The 23,209-nt window shown below is 38.6% G+C and overlaps 1 protein-coding gene and 1 long non-coding RNA gene across 4 annotated transcripts; one reads left to right on the top strand and one right to left on the bottom strand.

Moving 5' to 3' along the window:
- Nucleotides 1-5,271: 5,271 nt before the first annotated feature.
- Nucleotides 5,272-9,506, bottom strand: LOC140650691 (uncharacterized). 3 transcript variants are annotated; one of them, XR_012042143.1, is made up of 4 exons: nt 9,370-9,506; nt 8,285-8,356; nt 7,897-7,957; nt 5,272-6,476 (listed from the first exon to the last, which is right to left on the bottom strand). It is a non-coding gene; the product is annotated as an uncharacterized lncRNA (long non-coding RNA). The 3 variants fall into 3 exon arrangements; XR_012042142.1 differs by having other exon boundaries at nt 8,197-8,356; XR_012042141.1 differs by having other exon boundaries at nt 7,897-8,356.
- Nucleotides 8,765-21,432, top strand: SUB1 (SUB1 regulator of transcription). Its single transcript, XM_072859368.1, has 5 exons — nt 8,765-8,835; nt 10,725-10,797; nt 12,551-12,670; nt 18,576-18,684; nt 21,112-21,432. Exons 2-5 carry the CDS (start codon nt 10,726-10,728, stop codon nt 21,189-21,191), a joined length of 381 nt encoding a protein of 126 aa, XP_072715469.1. The 5' UTR covers nt 8,765-8,835; nt 10,725; the 3' UTR covers nt 21,192-21,432.
- The last annotated feature ends 1,777 nt before the right edge of the window (nt 21,433-23,209 follow it).

Here is a 23,209-nt window from a genome sequence, read left to right on the forward strand (position 1 = left end):
CTCCTCCTCCTCCCTCCTCCTCCTCACCGCCGCGCTTGCTCTCTTCCCCACAGACACCTACGGCGACAACGGCGGAATGCAGCCAAGACCGTGCGCACGCGCAAGACGTGTGAAGAACTGCTGGGAGCTGTAGTCCGGCCCATAACTGCACTCCCTCCTCCCCACCCGCAGAAGAGGACGCTTGATGCGCGATTCCTCATGTGCGCATGCGCGGCATATGCAAAGGCTATTGGGAGCTGTAGTCCCCCTCCCTGAGGCCCAGGCACGAGGGAGAGCTGCACGTACCGCCCGCCTGCCCCCTTCCTCCTTCCATTATCCCGTGTTCTGCACCCGTGGACTCATATTGCAAAGATAGGGTCGGTTTCTCATTCTTGCCTGCAAAGGCACAACACACTGCAGTACGTAGCTCAAGTAACAGAAATCTAGGTGAAATGGGTCACCACTGCTCTTGCCACATATGGTGTTTGTCCCCACGCACATACTGCATGTGTCGGTATTTACCAGCTTTCCCACACAAGCACATTATCAGCTGAAGACTGACATACACAGCAGGTACCTAGTTAGCACTCTTGCAAGGCCACAGAGCTAGAAGGCAGCACCTGCAGCTAGTGCATATGTGCAGAGTTCATAGCAAGACCTAGGACTTGACAAGTTTTAGATTCACCTGGGTGCCAGGGTGCACCACCACAATCACACAAGTGAAGAGCAATGCAGCTGTCATCCAGCTAAAGCCATGTGCACATTGTCTGACCTATCCTCAAGGCACCACAGCTGATGCACATCCACAAATTAATTGTGCAATAGTTCCCATGTACTTATTGTACATGTGAGGTAAAGCCTCACCCATACAAGGCCCATTTACCTGAAGTTTCTAGGAACCAACAGTCCATCAGATTGCTCCTAAAAACTGTTGGGCAGTACATTACAGTCAGTGCAGTAACCTCCCGTTCAAAGTGACTGAATTTGCATCTGTTCCCCCATGATCCTGTTCTACTTTCCCTCTGAGCAGCGGATGCTTCTCAGAGCTCTGAACAAAGCAAAACTTAAATCCTTAAATACTTGCATCTCATTTGTGTGCTTTGTCCTTGCTATGATGTGCACTTTTCTAATAATCTAATCAAGACTCATGAAACACTTGCCTCTGGATTAACTCAAAAGTGATAATTTTAGAAGTATTTGTTTTCCATAAGCCACACCTGTTCAAAACATCTCTGCTTCGGATCTCCCACAGTCCTCACAAAAGCACGGGCTTCCCTTATCCCACAGTACCAGCAATCATCTTAGGCAGTAAGACTTCAACAAAGATATTTTTGTTCATAAAACAAATGAGAAGAGGAAAGTCATTTATCATCTAAAGCTTACATTATTGCAGCTTGTATTGGGTTTATGTGGCAAGGTTTTGGTAGGGGGGAGGCTGCAAGGGTGGCTTCTGTGAGAAAATGCCAGAAGCTTCCCCCCATGTCCAACAGAGCCAATGCCAGCCAGCTCCAAGATGGACCGGCCACAAGCCAAGGCGGAGCCAATCAGCAATGGTGGTAACACCTCTGTGATAACATATTTAAGAAGGGGGAAAAAAACTGCTGTACAACAGCAGCTGGGAGAGAGGAGTGAGAATACGTGAGAACAACAACTATGCAGGGACCAAAGTCAGTGAAGAAGGAGGGGGAGGAGGTGCTCCAGGCACCGGAGCAGAGATTCCCCTACAGCCCACGGAGGTGCACGGTGGAGCAGATATCCACCTGCACCCCGTGAAGGACCCCACACTAGAGCAGATAGATGCGCCCGAAGAAGGTTGTGACCCCGTGGAGAGCTCACATTGCAGCAATTTGTGAAGAACTGCAGCCTGTGGGAAGGACCCATGTTGGAGCAGTTTGTGAAGAACTGTCTCCCATGGGTGGGACCCCATGCTGGAGCAGGGGAAGAGCATGAGGAGGAAGGAGCAGCAGACACAACGTGTGATGAACTGACTGCAACCCCCATTCCCCCTCCCCCTGTGCCGCCCAGGGGGAGGAGGTAGAGAAATCTGGAGTGAAGTTGAACCTGGGAAGAAGGGAGGGGTGGGGGGAAGGTGCTTTTAAGATTTGTTCTTATTTCTCCTTATCCTACTCTGTTGTTAATCGGCAATAAATTAAATTAATTTCCTAAGTTGAGTCTGTTTTGTCCATGACAGTAATTGCTGAGTGATCTCTCCCTGTCCTTATCTTGACCCATGAGCCTTTCATTATAGTTTTCTCTCCCCTGTCCAGCTGAGGAGGGAGCAGTGATAGAGTGGCTTGGCAGGCACCTGGCAGCCAGCCAAGGTCAAACCCACCACACAGCTGCATATGAAGTATAACAACTTAAGATGCCAAATATCCTTGCTAATTCAACAAACATAATTTACTAGTCATTATTATTAGCTTTGAATAGGAACTAAATAGTACTATACCTCTTGTTCTTTCTTATCCTAATCAAGCACAACAGGAAAAGGATCCTGCATGGGAAAAGGAATAATTTTCAACTTCTGTGGTGCACTTTCAGTCAAAGTGCTTTTCTGTGAAGAAAGCTGCTATTGGGTGAAGAAATTTAATTCCTATTGCTTAGAAAAACAAAAGCCCTAATCCTGAAGCTATATACAAGTGTGTTGTGGTTTAGCCCCAGTCAGCAATTAAGTACCACACAGCTGCTCACTCACCCTCCCCCCCAGTGGGATGGGGGAGAGAATCAGAAGAACAAAAGAAAACTCATGGGTTGAGATAAGAACAGTTTAATAATTGGAACACAAAAATAATAATAATAATTAAAAAATTGTAATGAGAAGGAAGACAACAAGAGAGTGAGAGAGGAACAAAACCCAGGGGGAAAAAAACAGTGATATGACCACTCACCACCCACCGACCAATGCCCAGCCAGTCCCTGAGCAGTGATCACTACCCCCTGGCCAACTGCCCCCAGTTTACATACTGAGCATGATGTCATATGGTATGGAATAGCCCTTTGGCCAGTTTGGATCAACTATCCTGGCTGTGCCCCCTCCCAGCTTCTTGTGCACCTGGCAGAGCATGGGAAGCTGAAAAGTCCTTGACCAGTGTAAACACCACTGAGCAACAGCTAAAACATCAGCGTGTTATCAATATTATTCTCATACTAAAATCCAAAACACAGCACTATACCAGCTACTAGGAAGAAAATTAACTCTATCCCAGCCAAAACCAGGACAGAGTGTACTTCAGGAGAGGGCTCTACACAAATCTTCTATAGAAGAACTTACAGGGCATGACCTCTGCCACAAAAGCCTCAGTGGACTCGGGATACGTAAGTGAGATATATTTATACTCTCCTCCTCTTCTTGTTTTTATGAAAAATTGTTCATAATTGGACCACTGGATCATAGTACTTAGACAAAAAAGAAATGGAAGTTTTCTTTGTTCCACTGTCTTTCAAGTTTTTTGTTATAAACCTTCCAATATACTGATAAATATACATATTCAATACACATTCCTTTAAAAATATAAACATCTATATACAGACACAGACATTCACACACCTTTTAACACTGTATCACTAAAGTTATATTTTGCAAGTGGGTAGGCCTGCAATTGCCTATTCCTTCTGGATTGATGAGGTGAATTTGGAATATTTACCCTCTTTTCAATCTTTGGCTCCAAAAGCTAAGGGGGGGGGGGAAGCTTTATTTTTCACAGTACAGATTTCTGTCTTAGGTTTCATAACTTCTTTCATCCAAGTAATTTCTAGTAATTCTAATTCAAATATTTCACCCTATATCTTGTCATTTCAGCCCTGCATATGTCTGCACATAAGCTCCTGTTTAGCAGCCCGACTCAGCTGCAATTTCAGCAGAAGTTTCAGATTACTTTTCCAGTTGAATGTTGCATATCAAATCTTCAGTGCGTATATCACTTTTAAAAGATTACAACATACTTTGAGAAGTCACACTTACTAAGCATGAGCAAAAAAAAAAAATAAATTAAGGTTTCCCATTTTCTTGGAAAAAAACTCCCAGTGGTATTATGCAAGTCTTTCCCTCAGCAGTTTCCCAATAAAAACCTGATGCTTCCTGGTGACTTTGTGAACCATTACATAACATCTATTTATGTTACTACTAGCTCGCAGGATCAGATTCATAGTCTATACTTAAAAAACCTCAGTGGGTTATAAAACAAGACTGCATCTCTGTAAGACGTGTATCAGATTTGCTTCAAAATGAAACCATAATAAATTCAGATTAGATCCTTTAGGGCATTTTGAACTTTACCTATTTCTGTACCCATAACTGGAAGGAAAATAAATGGAGTGATAAAGTGCAAATCATGTGGCAGAGAAAGGCAGAAAAGCTTTAGTGAAATGTTCAAAGTATTTTTTTTTAATAGGAAAAAAACTTCTCCATCTCTGTTCCTATTAAGATTACAGAAGAATAACCAAGAATTTCTAGAATGAAAACATACACTGGAATGCAAAACTTAAACTTGGGATTAAACAGTACAGCTACTCTATTTGTCCGAAGTTCAATGCATCTAAAAATTATCACAGACAAAAGTGGCAAGGTAGCATTCAGAAAAGCAAATCTTTGACCTTCATTTCATCTGTATGAAAGGAGATCTCCAAAATATGGTGAGAAGAAGGCAACACCAAATAACATGCAGTGTCATCAATCCTACTAGTTTAGTTTAATGTCTAAGACATACGTCTCAGCTGCTACCACAGGACTGCAAGACTGTAGTTGAAACACGAAGAAAACTAAATCTTTTGTACCTTCTCTGTAAACCACTAAAACTGAGCAAACATAGACTTTTTTTTTTTGTAGCGGATGCAGGTAAGATTTCTTAGAGGCAACCTTCCCGTTTATTTAAAAAACAGACTCTCAGGTGGCCTTTGTGTGACCACCAGAGGGCAGGGCAGATGCAGCAGAAGATTAAAGCTTTCCTACACAGTAAGTAAAGAACACGTTAACAAAAGCTGCACTTTTATTTCCTGAAAAGTTAATTTAATACTTAGTGCTCCTTTTGTAAAAGCCCTAGATAGGAGGAGTTTTTAAAATCCGTATAAGGAGTCCAATGCTATCTTCTCACCTGGAAATTATTTCACATAGCTACACAGAGACAAGACATTCATCAGCTTATCAACCTTCTTATTTTATAGTGAAATTATGTTTTTTTAAGTAATGAAGACAAAAAGACCAGATGTTTTCACCAAGGTTTTAAGTGATTAAAAGCAAAAAAGTGTTACCTTTTAACAACAGGGTTTAGACATTGAGCAGTAACCATATCAACAGAAGGGTTAATAAAATAATTTATTAAATCATACATGGAAGTTATCAGTGTTTATAATACCAAATTGCAACAGGAAAAAAAATCAAAACAAACCCAACAAAACCACAAAATCCAATGTCCCAACACTCAAGCATAATACAAAATTATGCAAGTGTTAATGCAAACTCAAATTACACATCATATGCATGCAGTAAATGAACCAGTTACAGTACACAAGCAAAAACACTGCCTAGCAATATCCCTTACACTTTATTTCCTGACACTTTAATAAAATTACTGTTTGTATTACAGGCTAACCTTCCCTTGCTCAGCCGATTTCTTCACCTACCTTTTAAACTAGTAAGCACTGAATACTCAAACTTTATCTTAAAGAGCTGTCCCTCATTCTGCCTGCCCCAAAATGTGTTTCCTACCAGCTCTACTATTTGTAACAAGAGGAGTCAACAACTGCAGTTAATAATTGCTATGTGATCAAAAGCATGAGCTTGTATTTTTCAGCATTCTCATTCAAATCTGCATGCTAAAATTTCTCTTTGAAGAAAAAGCTAATACTTCAACATTCTTCTCAGCCAAAAACGTGTGATATGAAAGGAGGCAATCAGGCTGTAACTAGAAAAATTTAAGTCCTTTTAAGGCAGCTACAGAAGGAAAGTGTCTGATGAGGGAGCAAACCCATTACAAAAATCTATTTTAAGAGCTCAGAAAGTGAACTATAACCCTTGGGTGGATAGATGACTTATTCAGAAGGTAACAGAAGAAAGTTACCTTAGAAAATTAAGGCTCCTTCCCCACTTTTCTAAAGCCAGCATCTTTTCTTAGTATCTTATTTTTAAACAGAATAAAATATAGTAAGGGTAATTTACCAAAAAGCTCAGCCACTAAACTCAACTACCAGAATAATTCTTAAGAGAAACGCATCATTACAGAAAAACATAACTTGAAATCCCCAGTCCTAGCAAACACTCCCTTCCCTCACTGACCTGTTATTTGGGAATTCAGCTGTAAAAATAAACTTGGTGCTTGCTTTGGAGGAAACACTGCAGGTGGGAGAGGTTAACTCATTAAGATCCAGCAGAAAAATCTCTTTCTTTTAGTCATTTTGATTTATTTCAAGGCTGAAGGACTTGATTAAAAATGCATAAATAATTGTTGATTTGAATGTGATGCTCCTAAAACCTTAGCATTCTTTGTGTACCAGGTATTGACCTATAAGAAAGCAAAGCAGATAGGGATTACAAAGACCTGAACTGCCATTACTATTCTAATATGAAAAGTTAGTAAAAGCCTTGAAAAGAATAGCTATGATTTTTCAAATTAATATTCCATATGTGGAGACTATCTTGTGTGGAATAGGTTTGTTTGGGGGTTTTTTTGTTTGTTTGGTTTTTTTTGAGTTAAGCATTAAGTATTAAAAGATCATCTGTTCATCTTCCACAATTATGTGGCTTGACAAGCTTGATATTTGCACAGTGGTGATAATTACTATGTCTACATACATATGATTTACTGTGCTTTGATTCTGTGTAAACAACCATAGTTTTATTTTCCAAAGGCCAGGCATGTAGTAAGAACTGTATATTTTTCTATTTTTCTTTTTGTTTTGCAAGATATATAATAACATTATGAAACAGCCAATTTCCAAGAATTAGTTAAGAGAGTGCACTTTTATTTTCTGGTATTAACTTCCTGTTTTCCTGCTACTAAAGTGAAAAATGGTCATACTGAGAGACAGTTTACCTCAATTCATAGTGAGGACTGTGCAGACCTCATGGATCCCTTCTAAAAACCTCTTCTCCCACCTCCCATAAGTATTTTTTCAGAAACTGCTTAGAATCAGCAGAATTTTTTTCAGTTTTTTTCAGTTTTTCAGCAGTTTTTTTTCAGAAACTGCTTAGAATCAGAATCAGCTCATGCTGACTTTTGGGGATTATCCCCCGCTTCAAACATGATGTTTATCTTTCTGGCCCATGTTAATGAACAGGGATCTTTGGAATTTAGAAAGCCCAAGACTTTTGATTTTAACCACTTTATTAAGAGGTGTTTGTTCTTGGAACTACAGAGGCCGATCACCCACCACCCCACTATCTGTACCAACAATAGCTTTATCTGGAAGTTAGGATTGGGACTAGAGTCCACTTCCTATTTCTGATAGTTTGTTTACACTTTTTACAAAAAGCTTGCATTGTCATGGTAGCAAAAGCACAGGTCTAGAGGTAATAACAATGAGAAAAGGACTAAAACTGATAACGGGTATCTGAAGCACTTGCATCCTGCTGCTTACAGCACAACTACATGACCTATTGGTGCAGTGATAAGCAAACAATGACAGTCTGCGTTAGTTTTGTGTGAAGTTGTATTGACTACGATAATATTTTAATGTTAATAAATCTTATCATAAACTGAAAGAATGTACAGGCTCAAATATCTAACACGGGAAGACAGAACATGAAACCACTCATGCTCCAACAGCATGCTTGGCCTATTGCAGTTTGTAAAGGCTGCTAAAAGTCATCTCCTTTCACAAAGATGGGGGCAGGGGACCCTTTCCTCACCTCCCCTCCAAAGAGGTGTCATTTTGGTTTATCTCAAAAGCTGTTGCATACTTGTTTAGATGAACTAAACTTACTGCTCTTCTTCAAATCCTGACACAGGAAACAGCATCAGCAGGGCACTTATGATGCAGCATTCTGGTGTAAACATGCAACAGAAATAGGCAAGATTGTCAGATTATATTTTCAAGGGTTTTTTGCTTGAAGGGCTTTTAAAAAGTAAGTGTTTAGAACAGAAGCTAAGATTTTCTTTAATCTTCTGTCCCCAGCGCTTCAGACCTGCACTTGACCCAAGGTGACTGCCAAGATAGGAGCCATAAGGCTCACCCGCCCCCCAACCGCAAAGCCCGTCAGGAAGAAAACAAAATGCAAGTCACCCGGTGAAAGAAAGGGGAACCGGCACTTTCCTGAACAGCGCCTCAGGTGCCGCGGTTTCAGTATGCAAAGTCAACACAGCTACACCACCTCACAGCGTTTCCTCTCCTTCTCTCGGGCACGGCTGCTGGCGGGGCGGCTCTGAACAAGATCGAGGAACTGCTGTAGCGTGCAAAAGAAAACAACGATTTACAGATTTAATTTTTTAAGGGTTCCTTTTAGGTATTAAGGGCCCTCCTCCCGGCCCCCTCTCACAGCCCTTTAGCGGAGGGCAGGCAGCTGGTAAAGGCTCGGCCTCGGCGGCACTTCCCCTCAGCGGGACCGCAGTCCTGACGGGACCTGGCTCCAGGCTGGACTGTGGGCAGGGCCCTGCCGTCAACCCCACAGGTCTCCGTCAGTTAGCGTGAAGCAGCGGATGCGGGGACTAGCTCTGTAAGAAACTTTTTTTTAATTATTTTTTAAATTTTTTTTTGCTGCTGCCCTAGCCGGAGCGGGGAAGGTGGGAACGAGTAATAAAGGGACGCTTCCTCTTTAAACATCTCCCCCTCTCCTCCCACATGGTGCAGGGCAAGGGCGGGGATTCCGTGATGCGTCACTTCTGTTTCTGTCGTAGTGTAGAGGAGCTGCGCGCGGAGTAGAACGTGAGTGTTGGGGTTTTTCCTCGTGCTCAGTCGGGACCGCCGCCATTTTCTCTATCTCCCACTCTCGGCTGTTGGGGGCTTAGCCTCTACCGGCTGGTGCAGGAGAGGCGCGCTGGGCAACTATGTGGCGACGCTTCCCCTTTTCTTTAAGTGCCTGCTGTGCCCTGCGGGAGGAATACCCCGCCGTGGAGCGGGCCTGGGGCGGGAGGAGGAGCCGCTGCCATGTTGGGGGGGCAAGGAGGATTTGAGTGAGGGAGAAAATGGCGGTGGGCAACCGCTCGGTTCTGTTCCACCCACGCCGGGATCTGACCCTGTCCGTTGACGACTCTCCACCTTTTTTTTTTCTGTGTTGCCTTTTCTCTCCGCCCCTGCTGGTAACCTGCACCCCTCTTGCTGCCACACTGCCCTAGGAGGACCTGGACGTCCTTGTCCGCGCCCCCCTATCGAGCCCTTGCTCCTTTCCCCTGGGGGGGGGCAATACGAGCCGTAAAAAAGAGGAAGAGGAGAGGAAAATGGCGGCTGGGATCCGCCTACCTGGTGTTCCTAGCTCGTACTCGCTTGTCTTTCTCATCTTCCTTTCCCTCGTCCTCGCTTGGCCCGTCTCGTTCTACCCTCGCTCTCCACGGTGCTTCGGTGTCTCCTCACGCTCTGCCTGCCAGCTTCTCCTGAGGGGCACCTCCCCCCCTCCCCCCCCCACATTTCTTTTTCTTGCGGTTTCCGCCCTCACTTTCCTTCATATTGTTACTCCCTCATCCTAATGCGGTCTCTGGGGTTATCCTCTGCCGGTGCCCTCGCCCCCCGCGTATCAGACTTTTCTTGTTCAGCTTCCTGATTTCGTGTAATCGCTGTGCTTATTTTTGTATTGTCCCATTCCAGCTCTCTTCTGCCTCCATCCTGCAGCGTGGCTTATGTGTGCTTCTCATACCCTGTTTCATTTTCAGTGCTACAGCTTCCATTGTTGTGCTCCAAACTATTACAACAGAATTTGCCCTACTTCAGAACCACACTGATCCATTAGCATTATTCAGACTCCGTTTTTTTTCTTTGCACGTGGTTTATTTAATTGCCAGTTTAAAAACACTGCTATTCTTTTTTCTTTCCTGAGATATGCTTCTTTAATCTTTTATTAGCCTTTATTAGCTTAGCTGTAGTTTATTTTATACAGTTTCTCCCTGTGATGCTTATTTTTATTCTGAAAGAACGGGCAAGGTGTTCAACTGCTATATCTAACCACATGTTTGCATACTAGAGAGATGTAGAAGCACACCTGGCAGCATGCATTCAAGGAAAGTTGAATGTCTGCTTGTCTGGCAAGTGAATAGACTAGTGACTGATGTGGTAAAGCTGCAGTGGAAATATTAATTGCAATACTGTAGTTCACTGTAACTAAGATGTTTTTTCAGACTCTTGTATTATTGATGGGAACTTTAGCTTCGTGTATGGCAATTATGCAGCTGTTGCTTGCAAATTCAACTAGGTGAAATGCCCATGTAAGAATATAGATAATGCTGGGGCCTTAATCGTTTATATTTATGAATGTAATATTGAGAATTCGACTGGAGGACAGTATTGTATTGTATTTTTTACATTATGGTTTCTACCATACCGGGGGTATATGAAACTGGTGAAAAATTGTCTATTTGTTAAACAGTTCAGAATCTAAACCACTGCATTTAAGGAAGTTGCAGCAAAAAGGGGAAGAGAGATAAGAGGGAAGGGTGTTTGAGATCACATCTACAATGTGTAGTAAAGCTTATATGAAAAGGCAGGAAAGTCTTTAGGAGGGTTTTGGATAAGATAAGCCTTTACAAACAGGTTTGAAGATGGCTTTTAGCCATAATGGGATGTATTCATTGTATAGTGTTCTCATGTTATCTTTCTCTTCCTAGAATGCCTAAGTCAAAGGAACTTGTGTCTTCAAGCTCATCTGCCAGTGATTCAGATAGTGAAGTTGACAAAAAGGTGAACATTATATGCAGTTTATAATTACTGTATTAACTCTTATATTTCAGGCTGGGGTTAAGGAATTAGGTGAGCATTATGTCACAAAATGCATGTCATTCCATATGATTTATCAGACACTTAAAAAAAACTCCAAAACACCCCTCTCAACCCCAAAACAACAACAACAACAAAACCCAACAAAACAAAACCCACCCCCCAAACCCCCCAAGATTAGGGTTTGGGTGGATGCTTTTTGCTTTGCAGTAAACTTTTTAAGTTGCTTTTTTGCTTTCTTCAGGATTTTCCATATGGTATATCTAGCCACAAGCTTCTTGGAATTCTTTGCTGCTTTGTGGCAAGTGATAGAAGGCTTCTGTATAAGCTGCCCCTGATGGCAAGAATTTGGACTAATTTTGAGGACACTTCCCTTGCCCCCCCCCCGCCCCCCTTCATTTTGGTATCTGGATTACTTGCAAGTCCAAAACAAAAGCCTCCACTTGTCCTGTCATCCATGTGCCACTTGCTTATCTTGTTCACATGTTGTTCTTCTCTGTTTCAGATTCTTACATTTACTGTAATACCACCTACTAGTTTCTCAATTAAAAGCTGAACCAACCTGAATGTCTTGGAGTTGATAATTTTTAAGTTAACTGTTTTAAATGTATAAATTTAGTGTTCTCATTTATTTTTAATAGTTATTTAATTTATAAGTTTGTATAGATGTACCAGTCATTGTAAACAAAAACTGAATACAACAGTGAATTTATCTTTTTAAGAAATGCTGGGTGGTAATGCAGACATATCAGGTCTTTTAGTGCAGTATGCGAAGAGACTCGGTCTGCTTTACTGAATTGGTTCAAATGTGACTTGGTTGCACTTAGCAAATTAGGTGTTTTGTCAAATCTCAATATAAGAGAAAATGGTCAGGTGATTTTTTTGTTGTTGTTGTTAGGGAAATGTATTCCTGAGAAGACATAGTCTAACAGTCTGCTTCAGTGGGCAGTAAGGTGTTGTGTTTTTTTTTTTCCTATGACAACCTCCCATATTTGTTGGAACTGTTTGTCTTTAAAAGAGATTATCTGCAATATGATTCTAGCAGGTGAGACTAATTTTTGGTATCTTTGTATTACTCTTTCCTTGGGGCAGGCATGATTATTACATAACCATTAGTAGAAATAGTAACTTTGTAGCATCTGCTAGCTAAGTAATCTGATTTACAAGTGATATCATCTGAATGTTTTAAAAACATGTTTAATTTATCATGCTATGGACAGAAATTGGACTCCAATTAAAAAAAAAAACCTCTCTGTTGAATTTGATTTCCAGATCCTTTCTTCATTGTCTCATCTATTTTTTTCTTTTTTAGAAGAGTTGTTAGCTGTCCTGCATTTTTCATTGCACTCAGTGGAAAGGAAGGTGAAACTTCCATCAGACTTAAAAATTTTAATTAAAATTACTCAACCGACAGTATTACTGCACAAAAATAGTAGGCTTTTTGAAATGTATTTTGATCTAATTCAATTCTCTTTAAAGCCAAAGTATTATGGTAAACTTCACTGGGAACAGAATTAGGCTCGTTTGAAGATTTTTTTTTTTTTTAATTCCAGTCTAAATGTACAATATTGGATTCCTGCCTTCACAGAAGGAAGGTGATAATGTGTATTGCATAGTAGTAGTTTGTGACCTCTAACGTAAACTTTTTTGTAACTTATAAAATGAGTTGTGGTTCATGCATTTATTTTTTTTGTTTGTTTTTTGTTCTTGCTCCAAGGCAAAGCGGAAAAAGCAAGCAGCTCCAGAAAAGCCTGTAAAGAAACAAAAGACTGGTGAAAGTTCAAAAGGTGCAGCTTCTTCTAAGCAAAGCAGTAACAGAGATGAGAATATGTTTCAGGTAAAATTGATGACTCTATTAGAGCCTGGTTAAGGTAACCATTTACATCATATTCAGTATAAATTTTATGAGGCCATCTGAATACCTTGATAGCATAGTGCTTGGTCTCCTGAAGCCTTGGCCAAAGGGGATTACTATGCTAGCATGCAGATAAGATGCTCAGAAAAAACGTTGTCAGGTTTCAGCAGAGTAAAAGAATCTGAGTTGTGGCAATTAATTCTAACCCTCATGTCTTTGCCCATGGTAACTCTCTGGGTAGTCATTTTGTCTGTAAATACAACGCTTACCATGAGTATACTGTAAATATTAGATCAGGACAGTCTCTACATGGAAGTGTTTTTAATCAGGGCTCTTGAAAGAAAGGTTCTTGGAAACCAAAATATGGACTCTTCGTTCCTATTTAACTAGGTCAAGGGCAACTTGGCTTCTGTCTTATAAGACAGTGTCTTGGAATAAGTTTTGCTTGTTCCTTTATGATGCAGGTTTTTCTCACTGAACATCCAACAAGATTGTAATTTTTGATATTGTCCTTATTTTTAAGATGGGATGAATGTACATTTTTCAGTAGCAAGAAGCATTTGTGAATTCAGGGTATTGCAGTTCCTGGGGTTAGCTGAGGCAGCAGCAATGTGTGCTGAAAGCTGTGCAAGAATATATGTAGCTCAGAATTACCTGTTTTAGGGGTGTGGATCAAGACTTATTAAATGTCTGTGACTAGCTGGCTTGAAAGGGGCAGGGGATAGGAAAGGAACTTAAATTCTTAGAGACTTTGATTCTTAAGTTTGTGAAAGGGTATAGGAGAAGTGCCTAATAAGATGGTCCCAACACTGAGTAAGGCAAAAGAAATGGTTTGGGGCTGTAGCTGTGCAAAGTAATATGGCAAAAAAAACCCCAAAAAACAAACAAACAAAAAACCAACCCAAAACTTTTCTAGAGAGAAGACCTGCTTAACTGATACTGTAATACAGGGCAGTTATTTTTAATGTATCACTTCTCACTTTCCTCTTCATGTATAATTGGAGGGAGAGCTTCAATTTAAGACACTGGGCATCGATGCCTGGACTTCCCCATCGAAGGAAGAATATAATATTTTTAGTTCTGTTGGGGCACGCTTTGATCCATGTAGGAAAAATGAGATAGTATCTTCTATGCCTAATGAGGTGAACTGCAATTAGAACTCAAAAAAACTATGTATAGGCTTTATGCTATGTTTGTAATAGGTTCAGAAATTCCAGCCTTGGGGAAAATGGTTAAAATTTTTAATGCTCTCCTGATTTAAAAACAAAACAACCCCCCCACAAACAAACAAAAAAACCTCAACCAAACCCTTTCAAATTAAAGTATTTGTGTGCTCTGATTTCTTTCAACCTTTTTGACCTAAGATAATAAAAAGTTACTAAAAACAGACAGTAGAGGACTCATATTAGTCTGATAAGAGTAGGATTCTTCGTGTTTGAGTAAAATATAGAAAAAATATTTCAATATCACCTTGACCCAAACCATCAGTGTTCCTTAGTCTCTGCTTGCCTTTTAGTTACTCAACAACAAAAGTTTTTTAGATTGCTTATTGTGTTATGTGAAGCATTGTGGTTTTTTCATGCTACATCAGCTTATATGTGTTAACTAAGATGCAACTGTTTCAGTGTAGAAATAGCACTGTAGGTCAGAGGATACTTCCCCTCTCTCCCCCCTACCCAGGAGAGCATGCTAGAAGATGTAGTTGCGTGTTAATTTTTAGGTATGGTTTTGTTTGTTCTGGGACTATTAGTAATACTAGAAACTCTCCTTTCTGCTTCCCCATGGTAGTAAAATGATCTCTGTGCAAGTGACTCTGCAGTATAACTTACAAGTGTGGCTTCGATTGATGGAAATCAGGCTGTAAAGCATTTGTAGGATAGTCAGAAGTTCTGTGGCGTCCATATTGTGTGTGGGAGTGGCAGCAAATTATGTGAAACTTGGTGGTTTGTTCTACACCTTCAGGCTGTGTTCTTAAAGTATACAGCTTCTCTTAATGTTGAGCTCATTGTGACTGCTGTATTCAGAAGATTTGGCATTTTCATAAAGATCTACATTTTATTATTTTTGTTTGAAACTGTGTTGGTGTAATTAAATGTTGGTGTAATGGTGTTCTTGAAACTAATTATGAAGAATAGAATAACTGTAAGAAGGGAATTAATTCAGTATAAGAGACCAAGTGTATTTTATTTATTTACATGTCTTGGCCTTTTTAGGTTTTTAGGTACCCTAGTATACTTTGGAATTTGTTAAAGGATTTGGGCGCAGTTGGGGTGCGGAAATTTATCTTGCTCCCATTTGTGATGTATTACTAGAGGCCCTAAGGACAAGCATCATTCATGTTAAGGTGGAAGGGTTTAGTGTTGATATATTAAATTCCTGTCTGTGGCTTTGAGCCAACGTGAGTTCTGCATCATGTGCTTTGGTTAGTTTTACAGATCCTGTCATCTACCTATGCCTGATTTGGAAAAGGTTTGTTAAAGCTGTCAGGATACAGTATTAATGACTATCCAGAGTGGAACCACATGATGTGATCAGGTATTTCACAGAAATTGTTACTTCAGAAGTAGTTTGCCTGTTGTCGTGTCACACCCCCTCCCCCCCCCCTTTTTTTCTTTTTCTTTCTTTTTTTTTTTTAAAAAAAGTTTGGGTCGAATTTGCTTTTTGACTTGTGAGAAATAAGTTCTTCAGTTTCCCAGTGTAATGCCTTTACCTATCATAGACTCCTGAAAGTAGATAAATATATAAGTTTGTGATGCTCTGGAAGGTGATTGATTGTGAAATGCATCAGTGACCACCTAAGTTTCAGAATTAATGTGCTAAACCAATTTGATGTGTTGCAGATCTCAGCTGTTTACAGGACTCTCTATTCTAGGAGTTTATATTAGCTTATTGTGCTGCTTCTAATGCTATACATATAGTTATCAGCTAAGAAAGAGGGATGCTTTTTTTTGTTGTTTCTACTTCCACAGCATGTATACAGTTTAATCAAGGCAAACTGGAAATAGGAGGAAAAATGGTGAAGAAGGTGGTTGCTGAAACTCATACAGGAAGTCAGTTGCGTAGCTGTGACAGAAACCTAGACACAGTTCAGTGCATTTTATTCTAAGAAACAGAAACCTGGAAATAGTGTTTTTCATGTTTTCTGATTTATTTAATTCAATAGAATAGTATATCTAAGGAGCTGTGATATTTAATGAAAAGCATATGAACTTGTCTATGAAGGTTGAACTGCAGTAACTACCCTGCTATAAATCAATACAGCCCTTGGAACACTAATGTGGTTAGAGAGATACAAAGGTGTCTTAGTCCTAGAATAATTTCATTGATCTATCAGCTGCTGTGTGAACAAAGAACTGTTCAGAAATTACTCAATGCCAGAATTGTAGGTAACTGAACTTCAAGAAACATCAATTTAATTAAATAAATCTAGATTTTGGTTGAGGTTTTTAAACTGTGCTTTAGGAGCCTATTTAAAGCTTTTAGCAGTGGCAACTGTTTTGCATAGAGTTCAACTAAACATTCAAAATGTTATGTGAGCATTCAGCTGAAATCTAGACAGTGACATAAAACCTAACTTAATTTCAGCATTTTCATATGGAACTGTTTACATTTAAGGTAGACTTATTGACTAAATGATGTGTACTTTGTATTATTGCCCCTTGCCTTATGTAGTTGAATTAAGACATGTAGTCTTATCTCTAATAGTCAAATCCTAAACCCTTTTACTGTATTTGCAGCTATAATCTGCTGTATTGTATCAGATTTTATTTCTTGGAGCAAATCTGGAATTACTTGGCAATGCACTAATATTCTTTGATAGACCTGGAAAAAAAAGATGTTATGGAGTACTACTACTTGAAGCTGGTTTTAGAGGTGACCTTAAAAGTCACTGAAGTGTTATAGGGTAAAACCAAGAAATGTTGTTCATGTAGGCTATTTAGGATATCCTTTGCCAGCAGTGCTGACGGACTTGGGCACGGTATCAAGTTGGGTCTGAAAGAACTCGACTACCGTGACATCATACATTATTTTTGAATGTTAAATTTGTAGTACTGTGAAAGTATTTAATAAATCAATCACAACTGAACACATCAGAACTGAACAAATCAATCACAAATGACCCTTGTTCATTTTAAAGGATGCATTGAAGTATGAAAACAACTGCTTCAAGCTTATGGTATCTAAAGATGTCCCAATTGTTTTAAAACAAATTTTAGGGTTAATTTAGCATGATCTGCATAAGAAGAAAAATTACTTTAAGCAAACATTAAGCGTGCTTGTTTATATATAATTTTGTGAAATAACAGTTTTTATGACTTAAACATCTGTGGATGATTTTAGTTGGAGAGTTGTTCATGCTTTCTGGTTAGACTTAATGCTAGTAAGATGTGTTTGGCCCCCCGTTAAATTATGTCAAAGTGCAAGATGCATAAATTAAGGAAGTTGAAAACTAATGTTTTATCAGGAAGGAATATTCTATTTTTAAAATTGCTTACTTTAGAATGTGTTTGTTCTTCATAAAGTGTATCCAGAAGGTGCATACAGAATACTAAGAATTTCTTGCATGAATTGTATTTGATTGTTTTTATTATCTAATTTCTGATTCTGAAATTCACATTATACTTTGAATTTATGTGAATGAATAGTTTTTATCAAATTTTTCCAAATTTGATAAAGCCTAAATATGTAGTGTAATGTGTAGTTGTCAGTGTGCCTGTTGTCTTTCCTCCCTTCCCCCCCCCCTTTTTTTTTTGTCCTAAGAAAAAAGAAGTCCTTATAATTCAGTTAAGCCGCTGTGGTATGAAATTATGAAATTCCAAAGTCATTTCATACTGTGCTACATGCTGGTAAGATTAAAGGATTGGGATGTTTTTTTGGAACATCTGGTACAGTCTTCTAACCACAGTTCCAATGAAGTGCTATGAGGACTTGGGAACAGGCATGGGACAGTTGGTGGCTTACTTTTGTTTCCATCTGTATTTACTGTTTAAAAAAAAAAATATATAAAAAAACCAACCAACCCCCCCCCCCCCGAAATTGTGCTTATCTCATGTGAATATCTAATTTGATTTCTGTACATATGGAATGGACTAAAATTTTGGATTTGGGAGTAGAGCTTCCTCTTCCCTGTTTGTTTACAACTGCTACTAACAAAGATGGTTATAATAGAGGCAAAATTTTATTTCAGAAAACAGTAAATTAGTGGGTTTTGTAAGAGGTAAGCTTGTTAAAAATATAGGTATTTTTATTTTGGGAGAGCCACTTTTGCATTGAGCATTGAATGCTCAACTGGTTTTAAGTCATTCATCCATTTGTGGTTTAAACACAGTCAGCAACTAAGCACCGCACAGCTGCTCACTCCCCTGGTGGGATGGGGGAGAAAATCGGGGTGGGGGGGAATAAAATCCGTGGGTTGAGATAAAGACAGTTTAATAGGACAGCAGAGGAAGATAAAATAATGGTATGGTATGGAATAGCCCTTTGGCCAGTTTGGGTCAGCTGTCCTGGCTGTGCCCCCTCCCAGTTTCTTGTGCACCTGGCAGAGCATGGGAAGCTGAAAAGTCCTTGACTAGTGTAAACATTACTTAGCAACAGCCAAAACATCAGTGTGTTATCAATATTATTCTCATACTAAAATCCAAAACACAGCACTATACTAGCTACTAGGAAGAAAATTGACTCTATCCCAGCTGAAACCAGGACAGTATTGTCATTACTTATTTGCCTACTGACTACTCTGCGTTAAGCTCTTGATCTAGTTGTTTCTCTGGTGTCTAAAATAAGCTGCGGTGTGCAATGTCACGTGTCCAAGTCTGATACTGCTGGGAAAAGTGAATGCTGTAATGTGTAAAATATCTAAAAGATATCCTTATATGTGTTTTGACAGATTGGTAAAATGAGGTATGTCAGTGTTCGTGACTTTAAAGGGAAAGTCTTAATTGATATTAGAGAATATTGGATGGATCAAGAAGGTGAAATGAAGCCCGGCAGAAAAGGTATTGTTCTGCTTCATGTTATTTTGTATTAAAACATTGTCTGCAGTTTGCTGGAGAACTTTATGTATCAGATTTTTATACTTTGTTACTACACGGTATTTTTAGAGTATTTTTACTTTTTTATAATTTATATTTTAACAAATGATTAGTTTTGTCTGTAGATTATAAACAAAAGCAAAGTGGTTTTTTTGTTGGCCTGAGTCTGTTTTCCTAAATGGATCCCCCATGATTTATGGAAAACAAGGCATCAAATACAAGCAAATTTGGTATGGAAGTTATATACCGAGCCATACATTTTCCAATTGATTAAATTAATCAACTCAATTTCTTGCTTTTATTACAATTGGATTTCTTATTTCAAAAGTCACTGTAAAGATTTAAGTTATTCATTTGTAATAAGATGTTAATTTCTTTAAAACAATGATGATCTTCAATTTATGTCAAATTTTAGATTAAAATAATTAAAATATTTAATGTGACTAATTTAGTAAACAATATTTCAAGATTTTAGTTCAGGTGAAAATACCTCAAGTGTTCAAGTTTTGGTACTGTGCTTCTAATCTGCAACACAGCATAAGCCATTGTACCTTTAATTGCTACTCCCATACCTACTTTTTATGGCATGCCTTACTGAACCATTTTCAGAACTTTGCCACCTGCAAGATGGGGATGTGAGGATAGTTGCAGTAGTAGTGCTTTCCTTAATGTCACGTTGCTTCTGTTAGAAAAGCTTACTTTTAATCACTTTTCATATTGTGCCAAGGAAAGAGGTAAGTATGAAACATCCTGTCCTGGATATTGAAAATGTTTAATGTAGAATCAGCATAAGGTTTGTTACATTCTCCTAGTGTGTCCAGGAGCAAATAGATATTTGGAAAGCTTGAGAAGTGTTTTCAACAGCTCTTAAATAATCACTGAGAATAGGTTTGTATGAACAGGTGTACTGGTACTGTAAAGGAAAATTTCTTGGAGCTGCTACTTAACAAAAAAGATTACTCCAACTTCTAAGGACTTTAAACTGCTGTGTTTTGAGGTGGAAATCAAAAGTATATGCAGTTTGAGTGGTAAACTACAATGAAACTTGATGGGTATGCCAAGTGACAAAAATTACATGATGTAGACAGAAATGTTTATCAATGTGGCAAAAGGATCTGAATTTTATTAGGGTAAAATTAATAATAATCTGATACAGTATACGAGTCTAATGTTCCATTGATGCACTTATGAGCTCCTTATCTAGCTATCCTAAAAACAGTATGAACAGTTGAAATTGTGTAATAAAATGTAGGAAAAAAAAAAAATCCCAACAGTTTAGAATTGTTGTCAGACTGTTTCCAACAGCAGGTCTGAACTACATGTAGTTTATCCGATATGTTGTTCAGGGGCATCTTGATGTTTGGTCCCCTAATAATGGTTAGCACACCTGGCCTAAATGTTTTCAAAAGAAACCTGCCTTCTAAAGACTGGTGGAAAATTGCTTAGAATAGCTCCATGCAGACTGCTTGCTGCTCTGATAAGTGGTGCTCTGATAAGACAGTGATGGTAGAAGAAAAAAAAAAGGTGATGAGCCCCAAAAATGGAATTCAAAATTTCACCTGTTTTCAGGTCCTGCTCCACCTACAGGGAGAAAGCAATGAAGGAAGCCTGATCACTGAGGGGGGAGAGTGGGGGTAAATAGTAGAAGAGCCTTGCTGGAGAGAGTATGAGAGGTAGGCCTGTGAGTCTGTACTTGCATAGAGATTTTAGGGGAAGAATGAGGAGACGAAAGCACAAAGGAAACGTGTCTGGACTTGAACTTGAGGAAGTACAAATTTAGAACTGAGGAGATGGGTTGTGGGGCACTGAATAATTATTGATTGAATGTCACTAGAAGCTATAGTGAACTTGAAGTGAAAAAATAACTTCCACGTTGGTTTGTGAGTGCTAGGGAGTGAAAGAGTCTCTCCAAAATGTTACTTATAGTATATGTTATTCACAGTGCTTTAAGAAACAGGAGGAAAAAAACCCCCAGAATTATGGTACTTTAAAAGTGCATAGAAGTTCAGTCCACAGAGGTATGGCTTTTAGGAGCCAACAGGAATATGATTGATTTCCTACATGTCTTTTGTGCTGTCTTCTATCAAGGCCAGAGCTGTATTTTACTACTTGTGTTTAGCCTAACACTTGTGAATGAATTTGTTATGCTGCACTTGTTTTCTTCATAAGTTAAACTTGTCCAGAGATAAGCTAAGGTCTGAAGTTTAACTGAAGTGTTCCAAATGAGTAGTTTTAGCTTTGTAACTGAGATGGTTGTTACACTTGAGGTAGCTTAAGCATTAATAGTTGTGACAGACTTTGTGTATGAAACCAGCCTTGACAGTAATTATGCAAGATCCTGCACTACAATTTTCTTTTTGTCCTAAGTATTTATTTTTGAATGCATTTCAGGTATTTCTTTAAATCCAGAACAGTGGAACCAGCTGAAGGAACAGATTTCTGATATTGATGATGCAGTAAGAAAACTGTAAATACGGAGCCATACAGAAACCTTTATCATTTTAGTTGTTTTAAGTGGTCCTTTTACATTGGCTTTTGTTTTCTAAAATATTGTTTTCCAAGCTACTGTATATTTGGATTGCAAAACAATTTGTAAGATGAATACTTTTTTATGTGCATTAAAAGTGTATTCTGAGTGAGGCTATTTGTGTATACTTTACTAAAAGGAAATGTGTTGCTTTTACCTCATGGTGTGAAATAAACAAATAATATGTAAAGCATAGTTGTTTATGGCCTTTTGATTTAAGGTGTTTGCTGATAAGGCCACCTAATAGCTTTAGTCTTTGTTTTAGTTTCAGTTTAGTTAACTGTTAATATTAATTTGTTTTCTGAGGAGATTTCTTAAAATGTCTCAATTTAATTTTTTTCTCTTTTTTTTCATACTCTTTGGTATTGCCCTGACAGCTTTCTGCTTTGACTTGATACAAACAGTGAATACCTGGTAAAACACATTTTTTTGTAGATAATTTTAAATACTGTATTTGCTAACTTACTGTATTTATTCAGATGTAAACAGTCCTGAGTATGTAGACTTTTTTGTGTTACTTGCATGAAGTGTTATGCTAAACAATAACACTTGAACACAAGCCACATGCTATTTCTTCCTGTTTTTCTATAGCTTGCTTGACTTCGAAAATACAATTAGCCTTTATTCTCGGACCCTAGATTTTAGAATGTGATGCATAAACTTTTACAGTAATAGACATATACCTCAGAGTAAGATAGTATTTAAAAGCTCCAAATGTGGTTATTAGTTAGGTACCCTTTTCAAGATTTGCATTAAATTCATTCTTGAACACATACTGACTAGTTATTCTATAGAAAAGAACAGTTAACCTGTCTTTTGTAGGGCTTCTATTTGTTTGAGAGTATTGTGTAAACAATGATGCTTAAACTAGGCTGTTAACACAGGTTAAACTTCAGCCAAAATGTCTGACTACCATGCTTCTGCCCTGTCCACACTACCTGCCCAAACCATTTAACTTGGCTTGCCTTGTGTGGCTTACATGCGCACAACTGTTTTATCTTTTGTACAGAAGATACTCACCACTTACAATGGAGTGCTGGTACATAGTGGATCATGACTCTAGCAAACTTTGCTTATCTACCAGTGTACTATTCTGGTAAGAGAAGCTTCTGTCCAGTGGAAGCTCTATTAGACTAGATGCTGCCCCAGTTGAAGGGCTTCTTGGTAGGTGTCACAAACTGGAATGGAGAAGGGAGAATATGATGTTTGAGTAGAACTTGGAGTGATAAGGAGCATGCTGGTCCAGAAGTTAACAGTGAAAGATCAAAGTTAGTTGACACATAATAACTAAAGTGAAGAAATGTATGTTAGTGGAATTGGAGAAGAGTTTATCTTCTGACTTCAGTTAATCAAAGGAAGAAGACAAAACAACTTCATGAAAATTGACATTTCAAGACTATGTAGTGAATGTACAACTTACTGGTTTGGCTGTAATTTTCCCATTTGATGTTAAATTTAATGTATTTTTTTAAATTTTGTATACATAAACAGGATTCACTATTCATTTAATTTTGAAATATCTTAACGTAATTGTTTATATTGCAGACATGCATGGAAGTCCTGTTCTGCTAAGTGCCATACACAGACTGTTCCTGTGCTGCAGAGTGTATAATTCAATACAAATGGGTATTGAAGGGTGACTTCATAAAATTAAATATATATTACTTAATTTAAATATTATGTCAGATACCTCCACCTGCTTTTTAACTTATCCATTGTTGACATATTTCAAATAAAGTTAAGATCTGTTTTTGTATAGCTCAGGAAATCTGAGGTCTTTTTAAGAACTGCTTGAGGCTGAATAAAAGGGTGAAGAGATGTTTTGTGGTAGCAGCTGCATTTTTGGGCACAACATTCTTTAAGTGACTCTTAATGGCATGTAGGGGTATTTGGACCAAATAGAATAAATATGAAATATCTGCTAAAATTTCACAGATGAGTGAATGAAATAAATTGCTTCAG

Source organism: Ciconia boyciana, chromosome 4, assembly GCF_034638445.1.
Source record: "Ciconia boyciana chromosome 4, ASM3463844v1, whole genome shotgun sequence".
Taxonomy (NCBI): Eukaryota; Metazoa; Chordata; class Aves; order Ciconiiformes; family Ciconiidae; genus Ciconia; species Ciconia boyciana.

Excerpts from the sequence above, each read along its gene's own strand:
- SUB1 (XM_072859368.1), top strand. The coding sequence starts at position 10,726 with ATGCCTAAGTCAAAGGAACTTGTGTCTTCAAGCTCATCTGCCAGTGAT. Across the intron at positions 10,798-12,550 it reads ATAGTGAAGTTGACAAAAAG|GCAAAGCGGAAAAAGCAAGC; the intron begins GTGAACATTATA and ends TCTTGCTCCAAG. Across the intron at positions 18,685-21,111 it reads AATGAAGCCCGGCAGAAAAG|GTATTTCTTTAAATCCAGAA; the intron begins GTATTGTTCTGC and ends AATGCATTTCAG.